General features: G+C 33.8%; 1 protein-coding gene across 1 annotated transcript; it reads left to right on the top strand.

Moving 5' to 3' along the window:
- The first annotated feature begins 78 nt into the window (after positions 1–78).
- On the top strand, positions 79–21,775 carry LOC132700118 (spatacsin). The gene is made up of 10 exons (XM_060667245.1): positions 79–387; positions 445–636; positions 702–1,038; positions 2,413–4,265; positions 6,322–6,501; positions 6,553–7,669; positions 9,360–9,649; positions 11,437–12,168; positions 16,130–16,323; positions 19,352–21,775. Exons 1-10 carry the CDS (start codon positions 364–366, stop codon positions 19,713–19,715), a joined length of 5,283 nt encoding a protein of 1,760 aa, XP_060523228.1. The 5' UTR covers positions 79–363; the 3' UTR covers positions 19,716–21,775.

Here is a 21,775-nt window from a genome sequence, read left to right as displayed (position 1 = left end):
CGAGAACCGGAAGACTGCCTTTTTTAGTGCCTAAATTATATATTCAGTATGATTATTAAACATATTTTAATGGCACTTAGAAATTATTGAAATGAATACCTCACCACGTGATGATAAAATGATCAGCCAAGCGTCTCTCGCAACTGTCGCAAAAGCCTTCATGGAAACAGACCTTTATACACGTCAGCTGATATCTATCATTAATTGAAAACAAATATTTTAATCAATTTTGTGTTATGCGTATGATTCAAAATAAACAAAAGGCTAGGATTTTCATTTAAAAAATTATTTATGGAAGAGGCTTTTGATTATGAGGTTAACTATTTATACTGATAATATTCGTCTAGGCCGTTCATTTCAAAAATGGAACCGAAACATTTTTTTAAAGTAGGTAAATTGAGCCGCAAGATTTATGTAGGATTAAAAGACCATGACTCTTTGAAGGAAAGAAAGTTAATACCGCCACCAAATATAACAAAGGAAAATCTTGGAATTTGGAACGGATGGACTTTTAAAAGTGATCGGGAGGTTGCAAGGGAAGCTGGTGCAAAAGGTCATGTCCATCTTGCTATGGAATTTTTGTGCTTGAAAAAAGGTATATCTGTGGATGAAGCAAAATCATTTATTAAAGACGAGGTATGACTAGATTTTTACTAATAACAGTTGCAAAATTATTATGAATTTACTAAATAATATTTTAGATATCCATCTGGGTAAATGAGTTACTGGAACGCAAACAAATATTTCGAGTCTCTCACATATTAAAGAACATAGATGTCAATCCTGTACCTGAATTGGTTAAAGTTTTCCGTAACACCAATAAGAAAGATTTGAGAGATTACATCGGAGGTTACTTACAGAAGTCAGGCCACCTAACTGAAGACATGAAAAACCTTTGGCACTTTCTGGACGTAATTTTAAAGAATAGCATTTTCACAGTGCGTAGTAGGTTAAGGGAAGATAGTATTCATTGTCTTGATGAAAAAACTCATATCTGGAAAAATGAAATGGCCTGCAAACTGATTTTAAGAACCCAGGGTGAGTATTATTTATTAGTCATAGCACTAGCAGTGCAAATATATCATAAAAAAATAATATAACTTAATCTGTAATGCAATCAACAGTACATCAGATAAATTTCAAAAGTATGTTTCTCAATTACCCTATTTGGATTAATACATTATTGCATGATGGTACTGGGTGTGCATATTTTTTCTGATAATTTTTGCCTTTAAAGTGAGTTTAACAAAGGACTAGCATCCATACAAAAGAAAAAGATACACTTACATATACAAATATATAAATATTAAATTAAAGAGTTCAAAATTCCATAGACTCCAAGTATAAATCATTAGGAATTATTAATATTTTAAAATTCTAAAACTGTGAAGTTATTTTGCAGTGTCCATTTTTTGATTTGTTAGGAAACTACTAACTTTGGGTCCTAAATAATAAATATGCATTTGACATGTTGAATGTCTGGGGTTCTGCAGTTCAACATTGTTTATTGTTACATTTCTTGTATTTTATCCATGATAATAGTATGTTTACTACCTTTATCATTATAGCATGAAGGTGCATCTGACGAATATTTAATAATTTACTCCCTCAAAAGACTCTGTCAGATACCTCATATTTTTAATTTTAATTTAATAATGTATTTTGAAGTACTTGGAATTAATTTAAAGTTATCACACAAACTTTACCTCAAATAGTGATTTATTAAGAATGGTTCTTAATTCATAGCATTTAAATATTAATTTTGTTACTTTGACCTGAACATTTTTATCTATAATTATGCCTAAATCTCTTCAGGTTGGGAAGGGGCAGAAAGTGAAAGGGCGACAGTTTTCTACACTTCTTATATCATTCTAGATTGTTATTTTCTGTAGATTCTTAAGTCAATTACTGTTTCTAATGGATATTATAATCCCTTTGGAAATCATTTGGATATACTATTCTTATGATTATTAATAAAAATATCCGTTAGTTAGCTACCGCTCTGTCCAGCAATTGATTTGCCGACTTAGGGGGATGGGATAATGGTCTGTTGGCCTATATTTTAATTCAGCTGTGTTAAGATTATTAAACAGTTCACCTCTACATTTACAGTGTTTTCGGAGTTTCTAGTTGGCTTGTTATTCATACTGATAAATCCATGATCTTAAGTTAAAGTTAAGTTAAATATTTTTTTGTTGCGTCATCTTCTAATTTACGTTAGCCTCTATTTATACCTCCAGTAAAAAGGTATGTTCGACTCCAGTCTGTCGATGCAGTGCTGCAAAATATTGCTTAAACTATCCACAAACACTTCCTGTGTGAGTCCAAAACATTTATACGTAGGCAGGTTATCATTGGGTTATTTTCCTGTACAACTGCCCTTATAATCTTTTAAGAGTGATTTGGTTTCAGATCTTCATTTGTTGCCGTTCTTCAATGCCGAAGTTCTTTGGGAGCAGTTACTTATGTATAACGATATTGATTTGCTCAAAGCGTGGATCATTGTCACTTATTCCAAAGAAGATTGCGACAGCTTAAGTATCTCCCAACCTCTGTTCAAGCTGTTCCAGTCCTTTCCAGTCACATTGAAAATGCTAAACAAAGTGATGGATAGTGATTGCTCATTGCACATACGTGATCATGTCTTAAACGAATTCGCCAGGTTTGGAATATTCTGCGAGTCCGAGGTACATAGTTTAATAAGCGTGTCAAGAAGAGTAGGCGCAGCCGACAACATCGCCCACATTGGCCAAATATTAAATAACAAACACTCAAATTTACCTTTCGACAAGTACATGGTGTTGTTTGTCGATTATTGTTTGGACAAGGGCTTGGTAACGGTTTTGAATAACAGTACTAGGAATTTCGACCTGACCGCCATTGCTATGGAAAAACGTTCCATCGATTTGGATTTAATGGTGGAACTAAGGAAATTAGCTCCCTATTTTAACGAGACTTCTCTTCACGATAATATCCTCAATGTCGCGAAGTATTTATCTGGTAATATAGAAACATATTTTTGTGATAATCCGATATTAATGTTAGGTTTGCTTATATTTTCTAAAAATTTGTCTGTGACCGACGTAATGTCGCAAAAGTCGTTGGTTGTCGGCGATGCCCAGCTTTTCGGCGCACTGGACATCAAGTATAAGATTTTTTCAAATATTTACAACAAATGGGTGGGGGGTATGAAACATAACCTCAATTATTACGATTTGATGAGGAAGCACCTAAATATCGACATCGGAACTTTGTTTTCGTTTCGGTTTAGTGGCGGGTCGATGCCGCACTTCAACGACCCACGCATGGTGGAGAAATACGGCTATTCCAAAAAAGTGAATTACATATTCTATCTCACTCAATGTCGCCCGAGTATCGCCTATAGACGGTTCAAGCTCAGCGAAAAAGTAGTGGCGAAGCGACTCAAAACTTTGAGGAAGAAGGTACTAAAAACGGCCATAATGAAAATAAACGACATCGAAGTGACGTCCAGCTGCATCGCTTTCTTGGAAATGATCGGAGTGAGCTCGGATTATTTGAGAGTGTGCGTGCACTCTGCAGAAATGTTGTTAAACTCAGGAGTGGAGTTGGAAACCGTGATGTCTTTGTTTCTCAAAATCGACCAAGATCCGAAATCTGTGCTGGATCTGATAGAGTGGGTGATTGTCGAAGCAATCGAGTTTAAAAGTTTGTGCTCGGGTTCTAATTTCTTAAACGCAGTCAGCGACTACGAAATTGTCCATAAACTGTGCGTGCTTTCCAATTTGCCGCTGCCTGAATTATTTTTAAAACGTTGCGCATATGAAAACTTGTGGCTTCCGTTCTTGTTGTATGCCCAGATGAAAAACTATCCCATTCCCCAAGTGAAGGCTCTGGTAGCATACTTCAAGAACCCGAACGTTAGCGAGCATATAGTACATAGCGTCATTCACGACATACACGTAGAAGAACCGAGCACCATTATGAAAGAGCGAGATTCTAGGAAATATTACTTATCTCGCATCGGCGTGAGGAAGAACATAGAGTCTGGAAGCGATAGTTTGGATTTGTTGTCCTACAGCAAGTCCGAATCGAGTTTTAGTCTCTCGAGCGGACACAGTTCCTCCACTTCCGATTCTATCGAGATCGACGTTTCGAATGTCAAGACGACCTTGCTTCATACTCTGATCCGTTGCCATAACAGTACTGATCCTCCTAGGGCCCTTTTGCAGGCGTGCCAGCTTTATCGGCACCCTTTTCTGGCCATCGTGGCAACTTGTTATGAGGTAAGTTTATTGATTGGTGCAATTAAATATGTCATATTAGTTTTAGATTTTGATGTTTAAACTACTAAGAAAATGTTGCAATATTTGCGAATAATGTTTTTAGACACCGAATGGGCCAGCAATATAAACTAAAAGTGGCCAAAAGAGGTTTTCAAAAATACAAAATTTTGAGTTATTAATAAATTTATAAAAATTTTCAGATTGCTTTAATAACAGAATTTATATGAAGTTTATAAGAAGTATACTAAGAGCCAGCTTAATATCTACAATAATCAACAAGATGAAAAGCTTGTTAAGCTGCCTTAACAGTAGCAAAAAAAAATCAAAGAAAGCAAAAAAAAATAAATTCAATAATGTTTACATGCACAATATCTACCAAGATATCTACTGCACAAAAAGTCGAAGAAAGTGCAAAATAGGATTAATTAATTATTTACCACAGATTTTCCAAATTTCTCCTTTAAGTAATCAGTATGTATATTTTCCAATAAACAAAATGAAAACTTTTGGCTCTTAAACAATATTTGGCCATTTGTAAATGTCCTTCTATTGACGTTTCAAAACATTGATTGCTTGTTTCCTTAGTGAAGCTACCACCATAAAATTTTGCCACTTATAAATAAGGGTTTGTGTTAATTTGTCACTTTTTCATTATGAAATACTGGCATTTGTCCTCCCTCTTCGTGTTGACTCACCGATTGTTTACAGTCGTTTCTCCGCTTTATTGGAGAGGTCGTGTTGGGCAGACTTTTTGCATATATTTAGTTTTATAAGTATTAATGTGCAAGGTAGAAAACCAACCAAAATCGCCTGACGCCGAATGGTTTGCAAATTTCATGACGCTTAAAAGGTATTTTTGAAGCCAACATGCCCATGCGCTTGTCATTTCCAAGCTTTCTTTTAACCAATAAGACATTGTATCATTTAACAACCAACATGAACAGAATCTATTGAGCTATCAGTAGTTGTCAAATTTCCTTAAATATTTAACACCCAGACCATATTAACCATAGTTAAAGTAGTACTATTTTACAGCTGCAACAAATACCTCTGCAAGTGTTAAGAGTGTTCCAACATTTTCTTAAATAAATGTTCATATCTTCAACAAGACTTAATGTAGGTTAATAAACTTGGATTGTTTAAAAAGGGTTTTTCTTAGGCTATCAATAGTGCTATGAGTGACGCAATTACGATTGTTTATCTTGCCAACGATTTTTCTGACATAAAATCGCAAAAAAAATTGCCTCAGATGCAATGATACGAGTTTTTTTCTGTCACTAGATAGTTAAATAAGGACTCAACAACCCAGTGAAAACCGTATCTCAAGATCTTCTTTCTAACCTTAAATATGAATAAAAGAACTTAACGGTAAAAAAAAGTTATATTGTGGGAAACAATTCTACTTTACGGGTTCTTATTAATGTCTAATTATTTGTCAAATAAAATGCTACTTTGTTGTAATCTTGATTACTGTTTTACAATATCTTTAATTATCTTACTTCTTTTTACATTATCTTTATTTTTATTTAGTCAATTCTTATTAAAAACCCGTAAAGTGCCAATGTTGCCAACTTTTTTTTGTGTGTTAAGTTCAATCATATTTTTGGTTAGGATAAAGATATTGAGATGCGGTTTTCATTAGGTTGTTGAGCCCAGATTTGACTATCTAATGACTTAAAAAATGTTATATCTTTGTATTTATTCATTTTTCAGTTATTGAACGGCACCTGGTGGCAAGGGAAGCAGTCGAATTTCCGTCACACATAACAAGAAGGATAGCGTCACGAGTTCTTGGAGATATGGACATTTATTTAAGAAAATGTTTGAACTCCTCCACAAAATCAAATCAAATTCTTGTATCGTCCGTTTTCCACCGGACCTAGTTGCTCTTACTGAGACATCCAGTACAAAGATTACGCAGGATATACCAAAAGTGTAGTTCAACCACAAATCCCCAAAGCGTTCGTTTTGAACATCTTTTATTAAGGATCCTTAGTTTAAACAACAAAGCTACTTTTAAAAAAAAAAAATCTCTAATTGAATGGGGGATTTTCAGCCTGATTCCGTGATCACCAGTTGGATTGCCTGGCTGTCCGTAGCTACCAATCAGTATGAAATATTCACCAACTTTGAGGCGTTGACAATGTCCGGGGAGTTAGTCGGTGATTTGCTGAGAAGTAGCATAAAAAGTGGGTTTCCACAAACCCTTCTCGAAAGTTTGCTGATTTTCATTCCAGTAAGTTACAGAAAATGCCGTCTTTTTTTATACCATGATGTTTCTTATTAGGAGAATCCGTTGAGATATTTCATGGAATTTCTCATTGCGGCAATCAGAATAGAGCATCCGGAACAACAAAAGCAAAAACTGGAATTGTTCAGAGATTCAAAAAAGCAGAGAAGAGGCAGCGTGATGAGTGAGAAGGAGTACGAGATGACCTACATCAAAAATAAAACTTGGCTGGAAAATACCTCTCTGAAACTTTTGGCCTGCGCGCTCGAATTCAACACGAACTCAACATACCATCAAGAAACGATCGTTGAGACTCTGGGTGACATTAAATTCGAAAAATATTGCAATGTATCGTGTCCCGATTTTTACCGTTTATCTCAAATTTTAAAGATTCTATTTGGCACTAAAATAAAGTTAGATATGTGTCGTTATTTTGATGCGGAAACTCAGAAAAGTGCACTTGAAGACGTGCTCAACGGGCTGTTGAAAGAAAATTTGTTCGAGGCCGCGTTAGAAATCGGACGTTGCTCCAATATCGTTACCGATACTATCGTCCTCAAAAAATGGCGGTGGAAGTTTGAAAACCGTGACCCCAGCAATTTGGGTTTCTTCTACGAGTGCGATAGGGAGTTTGCCGAGCAAAATATTTCCCCTCAAACCGCGGTGGAATTTTTTATGGAACGCATAACTAGCAACGACTCAAAATACGTGCTCTTAAAGTTGTCCCACAAGTGGTCGAAAATTTACAACCTTAGTAGCCAGTACGAGTTGGAAAAGAAAAAGATTCTCGCTTTCGTCGCCGTCCCAGATTATTTCGGCGACATAAACGAACTGACCGAGTTGGATAACGTGAAAAACCTAACCTTCAAGGAGATGCTGGAGTTAGTCGACAATATAGAAACTCGTTCCGAGAAGTTACCCGACGAACATTCAGCGAAGATCGGTGAATTGATCAATAGAGCTTTGGATCGGGGTAACTTTTGGTTGGCGCTGAGGGTCGAGAAGATTTTTAATTATAGTAGTGCAGATATGGACGTTTTGAAGTGTTGCCACAAGCTGGCTGAGAAGATGATTGGGTTGGATCAATTGGACGCCGATCAGAAAAAAATGCTTTCTTCCTTTACTTATTATCATAAGATCGCCGAACGGGGTTCCAGGAAAGCTTCGGAAACTGGTAATAATAACTTAATACTAAATATAAATAATATTAATCTTACGCTGGCAATTTCACCATTTTTATATCAAATATTCATCAAATTCACGAAGTTCTTGGTAAATTTATTCAAAAAATAGATAGTTAGACAGATATAAGATGAATATTTTAACTTCAACTGGAATTACATGTAGATTAGATCGAAATAATATTAAATATAAGGGAGACCTGAACATTATAAATTATTACAGATTAGACTTCCTTTCTTTAAGCACAGTTTTAAACTTTTTTCGATTAAGATTTTTAATATGATTCAGACGAATATTAAACAATTTTATGTTCAGATGTATCAGATTATCCTACCATATATCATGGCCGTGAATATCAGAATGTTTTTTTTTATTGTTATGAATTTCTAACAATTGTATATAAATAAATACTAAATGTAAAGTTAAGATTTTCACGAGCTCCAAGTTGCTTCCCAAAATAAGACTGTAAGGTGTATATGAAAAAGAATACATAAACCTTTAAAATATATGCCAGTCTAAAAACTCTTTCATCCTTCTAATGATAAATACACTTTTCTGATGTCTCATCTCTAGTAATAATGCTTTTGATTGATATGGGATCGGATTTATCATCGCAAATCATTTCTTTCGCGACTTCAAATTGATTGACCTGACTTGAAATTAAGATCTTTTGGTACCAACTTTGCTACTACACGACGTAAACCATTATCATCATTAACTAAAATGTCTTGGACGGATCCATAGTCAATGTCCAAGTCCCGAGCTATATCTCTGATGGTTAATTTGCGATTTTCGAGCAACATGTTTGTTACTTTATTAATATTTTCGTCAGTTTTCGATGCCGACCATTGTTGTTCATCATCTTCGATTGACCCACGACCACTTTTGAACTGCTCGTACCAATGGTAAACGACCATAAAACATAATTATAATTAGCCTTTAAAAAAAAAACACCGTCCTTTGTAAGTTCTTTTTTAACCGCCCTTCCAATATATGGTGTAGTCTTCAAATGGTATAATCTGTTTCTCTTAATTGCTCTAACAATATCAACGGCAAGTTCATTATCTAAAAAAAGGGTAAGTTAATGATTGGCTTATTATTAAAAGACTTAAGGTTATAAAAAAAATTCAAGCTCAAAAATACATCTGTGCTTGCCTCAAAGAAACGTGTGCACAAATAACTACTCAAAAAAAATCGTGTAAAAACCGCTACTTCTAACTAACGGTTCTATATTTGACAGACCAAAAACATTACATTACAAGCGTAAAAAGTAACGGTGCGATAATCATTTTCTAACAAGTGTTTGACCTAATAGACAACTTCATTCTACCAATTAATCAGATGGTTGAATATTCCCGACATATTCCTTAAGAAACTATCCTTTAGATCTAAAAGCATCATTTCAATATTTACGGAATGATAATTTATGGTTAATCCTTTTTATTACATTATTATTTAGCCAATATACTACATAATGTGATTTTTATATTACATTCGTAATAATTAGATTAGTAGGTAACAATTTGTCAGCTAATAAAAATCGTCTTTTCACGAACCCTGATAATAATTAAAATAATTCATTAGGTTGTGGTAAATTTTAATAATTTTCAAATACTTATGAACTATCATATAGTCTTGTCTTACTGGACAGTTTATTTAAAATGGTTGGATGTATTTTCCAGACTGCTGCGATTATTCGAAAGAACCACAAAATTCGGGTAATGGCTCGTCGTCCAGGAATATACTTTCCGCAATGCATTGTCTCATAGAAAAATTGGAACATGGAATAGACTTGGCGCATTCCATTTTAATGTTGTACAGGATGAGTATTAATATAGAAGTACCTTATTACGTGGTGGTGTCTTGTACGGATCAGATGAAAATGCTCAAGGACGCCCTCGACGACGATTGCATGAATAAAGTAGAAGTGGTCCATGATTTTATTATGGTCTTCAGATGGTCAAACGAACAGGTAAGTCATTACTTTAACTTCTTTGGTTTATTAAGTTTAATTCAAGTTTTATAAGGAAGGAATTATATTTACCACTTCGTCTAACCTTTTAACTCTTCCACATCCCGTTAAACATGCAAGGGAACATATTTGTATTATATCCAAATCTGTCTTTGAGCGGTGACGATTGAATATAAATGAATATAGAAATAAATGAAAGAAAATAAAAAAAAATTCTTTAATTGCCAACAACATATTTTGTAAAATACTAAGTAAATATTGTAAACATATTTTATGAAACATAAAATGGAAATGAAAAAACAGATGTAGTTCAATACCAACACTTAACCCCGTTTTAAAATAATTTTGAGTTCTGAATCCGCTTCGAACTCACCAAGTTTTAACTCACCAGCTTTAATAGCACGACAAACTTGATCCGTTTCATAGCGGGCAGAACTGTAAGTGACAAGAGATACGAAGTATGACGGAACTACCCCAAACACCTCAAAACAAGGTACTGTAACATGACGAACTAACGTCACAATTTGCAAAGTTGCACTAAGAATCATTACATTTATCGTAATTCAAAGAAGTAAAAATATTTCTAGACAAAAGAAAAAATGCAAAGAAAGAAAATTGAAAGAAATTAAATTTAGGTTGAGTTAAAAGCTTATACTTGATTCCTAAACGAATTTAGTGACAAATGCACTCAGTTATTAACAATTTATGCAAAAGAAAGTCACTGTATACTATTCGCGTAATAGATAATTTCAAAATATGATAGAATTCAAGCCTTGCTTTTTATGATACACCTAGTAGATTGTGGTTATATCTGAAATTAATGTGAAAAATAAACTATTTTCAATGTTGACGATGGGTTGATAGGGATATGATATTGCACATAGGCGTATAGAGTATGATCAGCTACTTGGGATCTTGAAGTTCTTTGCTAACTCCTAAAGTAAAAAAAATGTTTTTATGCGTAGTCTATAGTTATTCCATGATATCATACTTACGTAGTAGTCATAGTAGTCATATAGCTTATCAGGATAACGACAATATTCACCCGCATCTGCTATGAACAGAGAGAACAGCAGAGGTCCCAAGTGCGATCCCTGAGGTATACGAGTATATCAGTATAGTAGTAGATTTAAATTTCGCCCCATTTAACTATACATACTGAGTTCTAGAACTAATGTATGATTGAAGAATATTGTAAAGTCCATTCTTGTCAACTGGATTTGTAATAAGTTCTATAGTTTTAAAAATAGCTGCGTAATATCTTTGAGACTTTGTGACCATTTTTTAAAGTGGTTATTAGCGTTAGTTATATTGTGCTATGATTCAAAGTCTATTTAGTGTAAACTGTGACCGGGGCAGCCTGATGTATTTATACTTACATGGGCTTTCACACAGTGTTTTATCAAAACTTTCTTTTGACATCCTCAAAAACGGTTTATCTTGTTCAGAGTCATGTTTAAACTCTTTTTTAACCTTAACCCCTTTTCATTTTTATTTTCCAGCCAAGGACTGACCCATCAATTTCTTTTGATGTTAAGTAGCAAACAATTACTGGAATTAATAATAAGAGCAAGAGCACTATTTCTTTGCCCAATTCTGGTATATTTTTATTTTTCTGTCGAAAAGACTGCAAAAAGCTGACGTTTTTGATATCAGAATTGTGCTCGGTTTTGCATTTGTAATAAAATACCTGATGATTTATCGATAATTTATTAAAAATTTTGACAGCTCACTGTGATTAACTGAAGAAATTCGAATTAAAATTTGGTATACATATATTGTAATAGATTTCAGACTTGTTTTGCGAAGAAATAGTGAACGCCACCTTAAAATATGTGAAATCGAAAACGGAAGATTTCATCCTGTGGAATGTGGATGTCCACACGCAGTTCCATTTGATACTGAAACTCCTCAAGGACGAATCGTCCTGCTTGGCTTACAAACTGTACAGCTATTCGAACGCCCTCTACAAGGCGCAGCTTTCGATGGAGTTGGACTTTAAAATCAGCGAGCTAGCTTTGATAGTCGAACTGTTAATTATCGCGCACAATTGTTTCACCGCCGACTGCAACATGGAAGGCATCTCCTCGGTATTGAGGAAATGTCGATCGGTGGTCGCCCACTTGGTCACTTTGAGGAGTTGGAAATTGATAGTGAGGCTGTTTATTGGCATTGCGCGTTACTCAGAGATGGACTATGTGTTCCAAATATTGAAGGAACATGACCAGTTTGAGTTTTTGCTGAGGAAAGGCTCGAGAAGGGACGACGCGTTGAAGGACGCGTTGTTGGAGTATTTGCGGAGATTTTGCCCAGATAACAAGGAGCTTTTTAAGATGGTCGCGTTGCATTTTACACTTTACTCAGAAGTCGCGGATTTGTGGGAGCAGGAATCGGAAATACTTATCCAGAATTTGATAGCGATCGCCAAATTGGATATGGAGAACAATAGACTGAACCCGGAGACTGAACCTTATATACTGTTTCCTAACGATAGTAGCACCAGGAGGTGTTTGAACAAGGTAAGAGCCAACAATAGTGTTAATATGCGCGTTATTAGATGCATTTACAACCTGCCACAGGTGTCATGATCACCCCATTTTAAAAGGCTTGACTTATTCACAGCTCCTTCTTGGTAACATTTGTTAAAAAAATCCTCAATTACTTCAAAGAAACTATAGTCCAAATGAAAACAGAAACAATTTACTACTATAACTCTTACTCACTATAAGTCTATAAAAGCCTATGAAGTACTGCCTGCTAATACTGGCCTATAAACGTTCAGTTTGACTACGCCAGCCGATTCCTAAGATTTTAATTTAAAATAGTCTAGTCTAGGCGAAGTAAATAAAACCACAATTAGCCACCAAAAACAAAGCACAATGACCTAAATGACATGAGAAAAATTTGACAATTCTTTACCTTAACCATGCCAGAGAGTTCCAATCTAAAGAGAGGCGACAGTAACCAACTGAATTTTGTATGCGTATGACCAGAGGTCCCGGGTATGAAGGTCAAAAAGCTCTAACGTGCTCGTTTGTTTATTAGTAGTAGGCTTATCTCACGTTGTTGAAGTGTGTTCTAGTCAGAGAGTCTTTCTTAGTTCCAAATAAATAAGAACTAAAAGTTCAGATTTTCACGAAACTATATATTTTTACATGACAATTGTTTCGACAACGCCATGTTTTAATCAAATATACATTTTTCACGTTTTAGGAAAAGAGATATTAATTAATTATACCTAAAAATCTTCTCTATTTTAAGGATTTCTGTATAATTTTTCTAAGTATGTGAAATCATTAAAGACCTAATTAATAATCTTAATGAAATAAAAAAATCTAAGAATAATATTAAAAATTGTGTTATTCCTAAATTTATTCTAAATACTATACCCAGCCCATAATATAATAAAACTATTAAAAATTCAATAATATTAATAAAAGTAATAGTAGTCGCACTTTTAAAACTCCAATGCCTTTAATTTCGATTTTTAACGTTTTGAATTTGTTATTTTGATTGGAAGTGGAGGTTTGGACGTTGTCTGTGTGAAATAAAATAAACAAAAAGTTCTAAGTTGTCAATAAATAAGTTTATTATTAAATATTTGAGAAATTCGGAAACATTCGTAAGTTGTTGGCGCTCCAAATAAGCCAGCTATTTCTTCAAAAGCATCCGTGCTTGTAATATTAAAAATTTGTTTTCTATTGTAAAGCCATACAAAATAAATGACTTAACCTATCATGTTAGGTTAGGTTTGTTTAGAATTTCATTCATTTCATGCAGGTTTTGAATACAACTTCGAGCGATAATCAGTGAAGTCACAGAAAATGTCACACCTTGACCAAGGCAAACTTTTCGGCGTGATCAGAGAACCCCAATTTAACGAGACGCGACAGTAAGCGTCGGCGTTATAGGCTAGAGGCAATTTAGTTTAAAGAAAGCATTATTATTTTATTTATTGGTTTCTATATAACAAAATTAATTTTAAAAAATAATAGTGTAGTAATATTTTTAATATTTAATAATAATTTTATAATAAAAAAGATCATAAAATATAACGACTTGTAATTTTTTAAATACTTTATAGGTATCAATAAAAACATTTGCATAAAAATAAGGATTTTCAACAAGTCAAATATGATTGAAAAAATTTTTTAAAAAGCTCGTTCACATTGAATTGGAGTAGGATAAAACAAAAATTCAAAGAAATTGTCAAGACAATCTGTATTTAGACACTTCGTTCTTAAATATTTAAAATTCAACTGAAATAGTTTTTTTTTTTTTGTTTTAGTTGTTTATTATTTTGAGTTTTGTAATAAATTTTAAAAGATCACAATCAAAAAACTAAGAAAGGCTCTCTGTGCGAAAGCTTTCCGACTAATAAACAAATAGATACAAAAAGATACAAATGAATTTGTGGTACCAAGTATTATAAAGTATTTGGTGGCTCACAACACAGATTTCAATAAAATTACTTTTGCCATATAATACCAAACAAAATTGACCTTTTCAAGCATTCCAGGTTTGGATAAATTTGTTTTTGCACTCGATAAAAAAATATCTACTGAAAGTACTTAAGTATATATATCTATCGGTTTTTAAAACTTTCTCCGACGTCGTCCGATTCCAAATCTCCATCGATTTCTGTCATTCCATAGGTCCTCGTTCAGTCCTCTCCATTGTATTTCACTATCGATGCCCTCTCTCCAGCTCTTTCTCGGTCCTCCCCTCTTCCTTCTTCTGTAGGTGTCCAGGTAAGTATTTGTTTAGGCAGTTGCTTGTCTTCTATTCTTTGGACGTGTCCGTACCACTTTAACTGTTTTGTTCTTATTTCGTCTGAAATTGTGTGGCCCACCTTCATGGTTGTGCGAATTGTTTCGTTTGGGACTCTTTCGGTTCTTGACCTTCCTGCCGCTCTTCTCCAAAAGATCATCTCTGTTGCCTCCAGCGTTCTCATGGTTCTTTCTTTTAGTGGCCAGACTTCACTGCTGTAATTGACTATGCTTTTAATGATTGTATTGTATATTAGGTGTTTGTTTCGTCTCGTGATTTTTTGGTCCCACAAGAAGGTGTTCCGCATAGTAATAGCCTTTCTGCCTTGATTATTTCGTTCTTTGATGGCGTTGTCTAACGTCCCACTGCTGGATATGTACATTCCCAGGTATTTGTAGGTTTCGCAGCTTTTGATAGCCTGACCGTCCTCTAACAGGAGGTCGCGTTGTGCTCCACGATACACATATACTTTCTCTTTGGTAAGTTTACTTCCAACCCCCATTTCTTGTATTCTTCGATCAGTTTTCGCGTCATGTATTCTACGTCATCGTAGTCTTGCGCCATTATGACTTAGTCATCTGCGAAGCTTAGGGTATATATTCGCATTGTTAAGGGGGATGCCCATATTTCTGCATTTTTGCTTCCATATCCTTAACGCTTGTTCAAGATGTATCTTGAACAGGGTGGGGATACAGAACACCCTTGTTTGAGTCCCTTGTTGTTTGTAACTCCAATGGACATTTTTTGGCCGACCTTGACTTTAATGTGGCAGTTTCTATATAGTTCTTTCACTGGTCTTATTATGTTGACGCTTCGGTGTGTCTGGTCTAATGCCTCCCAAAGTTTTGTTAGCGGTACGCCTTCTTCAGACCCACGAACAGGAGATGTATCTCCTTATTGAAGGCTGTCATTTTCTCGATAAGCTGGGTGACGCAAAGCAGATGGCCAACGATGGATCTTCCCGCGCGAAAGCCGGCTTGTTCTTCTGCTTCCCTGTTTGTGTATTCGCGTTCTATTTGAGCTCGTCACTGCGATACCTCGATAGTTGTCGCAGTTTTCCTTGTTGCCCTTTGTGTAGATCCTGGTCGGTGAATCCGAAAGCTGTATTATGGTAGGGCAGGTACGTAAGGTAGGTACTTAAGTCAGTAGATAAAAATATGCCGGAAAGTGAATATTTACCTGTATTTAAAGCATTTTCCACACTTTTATAAAAAACCACATTACTGCATTTGATTAAAAAATTTCCTGTAAATTTAAAGTCTTCCATTATTGTTTCTATTTTTGACAGCTGACTAAGCAAACCTACGATTAATGAAATTGATGGTCATTAATGGGTGAGAACTGATCAAAATATCTATAAAAGAAAAAGAAATCTCTAATTTCTAGATCTTTGGTTAACTTGCTTGTTAACATAACTTTAAACTAAAGGTAAATAACTATCAAATGTTTCTAAGCTTATTGAGTTCATAGTGCTTTGTTTTTGGCGGCTAAGAGGGTTTTCGTTGTGCTATTGAATGCGGAAAATATTGAAATAAAAAAATAAATATCATTATTGCATATTTTCAAAAATCCAGCATCAATAACATTAGATTTGATTGACCATTTATTTGGAGGCTTTTTTTTTAATGTAATCAATATCTTTGTTTTTAATTTGCAATCGCAATTATTATTATTTTCTTTTAAAAAATCTGTTTCTTCTTTTTTTTTAAGCTCATGGAAAATTATACCCACGCGACAGAGTTTCATATGCAGGGAGAGAAACTGACCAGGGCCATGAACGCCGTAAAACAAGCAGAATTAATCGCCCTGCAAAAATCTTTGTTTCGATCTTCTATGCCGAATGCACAGTGTTTATTTCATTTAAGTAACTCTCAGGTTGTTTCACTAATATCCAAGGAATTGAGGTGAGTGCTGGAAGGTTTATTTTCTAATATTTTTTGGGTTTATAAATTCTTATTAAATTTTATTAAAATTAGTTGATTAAACTATTACCAAATTTCCGTATTATTGTTAGCTTCCTGTTTTTTTTATCTTTTAATTGAAATTAAAATTTTGCTCATATTGTATGAAAACAACTGAAATAAACTACAGGAAACAAAAAAGTATGATTAAAATTTTTTAAATGTAAATTGAAAGAGTGTTCTTTTGTTAGTAACTGGATTTTTATGTCAATTGCGTCCTTTGCGGTGAGATTCGAAGCATAAAATAATTTCCAGAATTTCTCAGCTCCCAGCTTTGTTTTTTTTTTTTCGTTTGCATAGTGTGAAAAAATGTTCCTAAAGCTGCTTTTTTTCTGGAACGAAGGAACCACAAACGGTTGTTTGAAATTTTTTAGATACAAGGTAATTTTGAATTTTTGTTGTATTTTTTGACACCCTTTTTGGTGCGGTTGAGCGTAGGATCCAGTGGCGTAGTTAGTTTTCTTCCCAAACTGACAAATTTTGACGTATAAACTAAACTTGTCTTTTTTTTTTTAAATAAAATACTCTGTATGTCTTTCGAAAATATGTAACACATATGTAATAATATAATATATAACATATGAAAAGTTATAAGGTGCACATTTAATACAGCAGATAAATACAACAAATTTATTTTGACAGTAAACTAACATATTTAAGTTAACTGTTGCACATTTTAGTTATTGTTTCATTGACAACCTGGTAGAAAAACGTTCCGAGAGACTTAGTATTTAAAATAGCCTTTATAATGTTATTTATATTATTATAGATCTAATGAAATTTCCAGAAGGAAACGGACTATGCCCAAATTTCCAAAATCACCCTGTATCGAAAAATCCAAGATACATGCTAGCTTGACTAATAAGGGATATACGTCTTAAAACCCTAAAAAACGGTACCACTGTAAATGACGATAGCTATTTGGGGCAACTGAATCACTCACCACCCTAGGATCCAGCTATCCCATAGCTTTGGTCTTGTACACTTTTTTCCGAATAACTGGACCACCCATTTCTGCAAAATTGCACAAGACTAAATCATTATCATTAAATATTCTTAATATTACATATTCTTTACTGTTTTTTTGTGAAATGCACCACAACTAACAACGTTGCCAGTTGCCTGAGAGTGAATTTTAAGTTACTCGCTGGACTTATTTATCACATCATACATGGGACTAGGGTTGTTAACATTTTTCAGATAAAATATATAGTTTTTAGAATTACAGGTGAAAATAATATAGTACACCCGCTAAAGGTGGGTAGAAATAAAACTCATTGCATAAATATGTATTTAATTTATGTTTTAAAGTTATATTTTTTCAATTCTTTCAATAGAAACAGCTGAACAAGAGGGTTTGTTGGTTGCTTAATAAATATCATTCGCATCGTTTGTTAGTAAATTGCAGTTTTTCCATTCCGGTATATATTGTTGTAGTGTTTTAACCAGTTTTTTTTAAGTTGTTTCTTCTTCCATTTTTAACAGACATTTATGTGATATTATTCATAGTTGTTTTGAATTCCTCCTGCGTCGGCTGTTGATAAATCCCTGACGTTTCGCCAATCATTATCAACGTTATTCACCATACACGTAAAGAAATACACCAAATCAATAAGAATCTTCTCTATATATTGAAATTGCTTTTATTTTGTAGCTGTCCTAGTTCGATACCCTTTCAAATACGATTCATGAGAAAGCTGAAAAATCTTCGCCTAAATCTTCTACCCAGAATCACATTCAAAAATTTAAAAGACTAACCTCAATACAAATGAAACCATCAAACTCTTCTCAACTAACCACCACTAAACACTATGTAAGATAAGATGTGTAAAGATATAACAGCATCAGAGACTGAAAAATCAGTTCTTGCAAAAGGTTTTAATTTCGTCCTTCCCTCACGTATTATCCAAAAAGAGGAAATGATTTCAAATGTTGAGTCTATCCTTAACAAAGTGCAAACAGCAAAGAAATTTGACCCAAATCCAAACCCCCTAAATCCAAAGCTTGAACACATAGCTCTAAAGTTTCTAAAATCTAATCCCGCCAAAGTAACTCTAAAAGCAGGTAAAGAAAATGCTACGCTGGTCATTCTTACAGACGGATCCTTATTGTCAACTGACGAAGGATCCTACGTTATCTATGAAACGCAATCTGTAGATCCTCATGACTCCAAAATTCCACGTATCTATGGACTTCCTAAGATTCACAAGCCAGCATTACCCCTTTGACCTATTGTTAGTAGTTAGTAGGCTTTCCAAACTATTCTCTAGCAAAATATCTAGCTTCTACATTTAAACCTAAAGTCCCTATTCCTGAAACTGGCAACATTATTTCAGATATATTAAATCAAAAATCTGTAACAGTCAAATTTATTCACAAATATCAGGAACAGCTATGGGTTCTCAGTTATCTATTACCAGTGAATGCAAATCTATTTATGGAAGCTTTTGAAAACTAACACCTTCACATTCACATTGTCTTGCCGTAAAACGATCTCAACCCGAATCACTGAACCCAGAATTAAAACTGCATCTGCTTTTCTATCTAATAATTTCCACATTAGTGATATTAAGCGTTCCATGACAAAATACACGTCACCACAATTTCCCGAAGAAAATGAGTCCAAAAGCAATCACACATTTGCTATTGTGGTCCTTCCTTACATTCAAAATATCGTTCGCTGAGGGAACTATTAAAAGGTATATCATCTAATTAGGGAATCAGGCAATCAGCAATGCGAAGAAAGTTCAATGTTCAGATCAATGGGTGCGTTCCAAAATGAGATTTGAGTTTCATTTATGATTGATATTTGAAGGCTTACTACATATTTTTTAGTAGCCTAATAGCATTTAGTAGGCTAAGCTACTTAGTTCGGTTAGCAACGCAGCACAAAAGATACATTTTTTTTTCTCAGAATTCTAAACAAATTTCAAAAATTATTAGTAAACCCTTGATTTTTTTAATATTTTAGTTGCGCTCAGTCGCGTATTTTAGTAGAAGCATACAACTTCCAGCCCGACTGGGCTTCGATACTGTTTGAACAGTGCATAATCCGAACTAACAGTACCTACCTAGAGGAGTTCATGGGCGTATATCCTTTCGGGGAGACTCTGGTGCAAGATATCTCCCGAAAATTCATAAACGCCAATATTAACAAACCGAACGAGATAAGGAACATGAAAAATATAGTCCGGCAGTTGGTTTCCGTACACGCCAAGTATCGGATAGCCAGCGAATTGGGTTTCACTGACGTGGTCGAGGACTTGCTGGTTAACGGACAGCTCGCTTATCTGAAGGACACGGTTTGGAAGAAAGGATTCAAGGGCGGCTCGTAAAAACAATAACGATGCGTAATTTGTGATAACGCAACATAATAGTAATTTAGCGTTCATTCATTCACCTTTTTTTTTTCATAAGTACTTTTATTGAAAATAACCACAATAAGAAAATTAAAATTGTAACTGTTATGTGTAAAGTTCTTAACTAACCCACACGTTATACTCAGAAAACCGTTAAATGTGGAAGGAATTGTTTATTTAAAGTGATACACCAGGTTTTTACAAGCCTTCATGAATTTCACAGATTTCTAAACGCTTTTACTGATTTCACCTATTTCGATAAATAATTTTTAGGTTATGTGGAAAATATTTCTATTCCGCCTTAAATAAAAACTTTGAAACCAAAAAAAAATAAAAAAATATACTTAAATCTCTTTTCGATAAGTCATTTTCCAGTCATTTCCAGTGTCCGTGTTAAATCATTCAACGTAAATATTATAAAATTCATAGAATTTCAAAACGGTTTTTTTTTCAAATTGAGTCAAGATTAAAGGTTACTTAATCAAGTCTAGGACAACCATTTCTGTATCACAATCTTATTGGTATCAGCTGAGAATATACGAATAAATAAAGAGCAGCAGACCAATTTGATTATGAATACATTATATTAACCCTTAAATGCATGAATTTTTATTGTCATTTTCGATTATATAAGAAAAACTATTAAGAAATTTATGAAAATCAAGTTGGTTGTCAATTAGGAATAGAGATATTTCTTTCCAAGTGATATATTAATAGATAATAAAAATTTCCTTTCTATTTCTCTCGCATTTTCTATTCCTCCTTGTAACTGGTGTAACTTAATTTTTAGATTTCCTATTATTTTTAAAGGCGAAGATCCAAACAATCATATTACCAAGATACTGTGATAAATTACTTTTAAGGATTTTAATAATGTTTTCATTAAATTATTTAGTTTTACGTTTGTATCGTTAAGTAACCCGAATTATTACGCTAGTTCTATTACATTTTTGTTAAATACTGAAAATAAAAATAAAATTTCTGCTAGTGTGTTTACTTAAAGTGCAATTAGGTGTTCCTGTCTAATTCCTTTGGGCTTTCGCTCGAGGTACCTTAGTTCTTAGGCAACAAAATGTCTTATGGACTCCAGTGGTTATGATTTTTATGAAATACAGTCTCCCATAATATTCAATGCATATTGAAAAAATCTTCAGTTGTAACAGTAAAAGTAGATATTCACGTCAGTCATGACGGCAAATGAAAACTCCGAAAGCGGAGTCCAAAAAATCTCACAAATGATATTTTATAGTTGAGCTAAGAAAGTAGAAATACAAAGTAGTTTGTGTAGTGTGTTGGTTAATTTTTTCCTTTTGTTAAATAATATCTAACATTTATTCATGTTTAAAATTTTCCAAATGCGTAATGATTTGAATTGAACGTTATTTAGCACCTGATTCTTATTTATTTTGCACACTGATAAGGCAGTTCAATAATCGGTCCTTCGTATGAAATCTGCGGAAAAAATATTTCTATTAAAATTAAATATGACATCACACAAAATATGCTTGTGTCACTATGCATTGAATGTCAGCCGATGAGAAACTATTATAGTTTACGCACATACCAAAAATTTTAGTGGATGTCATATACCTTAGTTTATATATAAGTTAAAAGTACGTCGATTCAAACTTCGAGTGCGTGTAAATGTAAGTTTTTCAATATTTGGCTGATGTTTCCTGAATCTACTAATAAGCGTTTCCAGCAATTAAAAAAAGTAGCCTGTTGAAGCCAAAGATTAAAAATGGCTTCGGATCGTTGTCTGAAATAATTGCTAAATAACGTCCTTCTACAGCACTGCCAGAATTATTCAGTCTAATATTGAGTGTATTCCTGCGAAATAAAAGATAGCGGGAATAATTAATTAACAAAGAAACGCATTTCAATGAAAAATTACACAAGAATGTCGTATACTGAGATTTATATATACAGGATGTTACATCTAAATACGTATCTAAGTTTTATGTAGAAAAAAATCTTTGAGGTAACGGTAAATTACATATCTAATTACATAATGTCGTTTTAAAGAAGGAAAGTAA

Source organism: Cylas formicarius, unplaced genomic scaffold (assembly GCF_029955315.1).
Source record: "Cylas formicarius isolate icCylForm1 unplaced genomic scaffold, icCylForm1.1 PGA_scaffold_10__41_contigs__length_53128322, whole genome shotgun sequence".
Taxonomy (NCBI): domain Eukaryota; kingdom Metazoa; phylum Arthropoda; class Insecta; order Coleoptera; family Brentidae; genus Cylas; species Cylas formicarius.
This window is presented reverse-complemented; position numbering and strand designations above follow the sequence as displayed.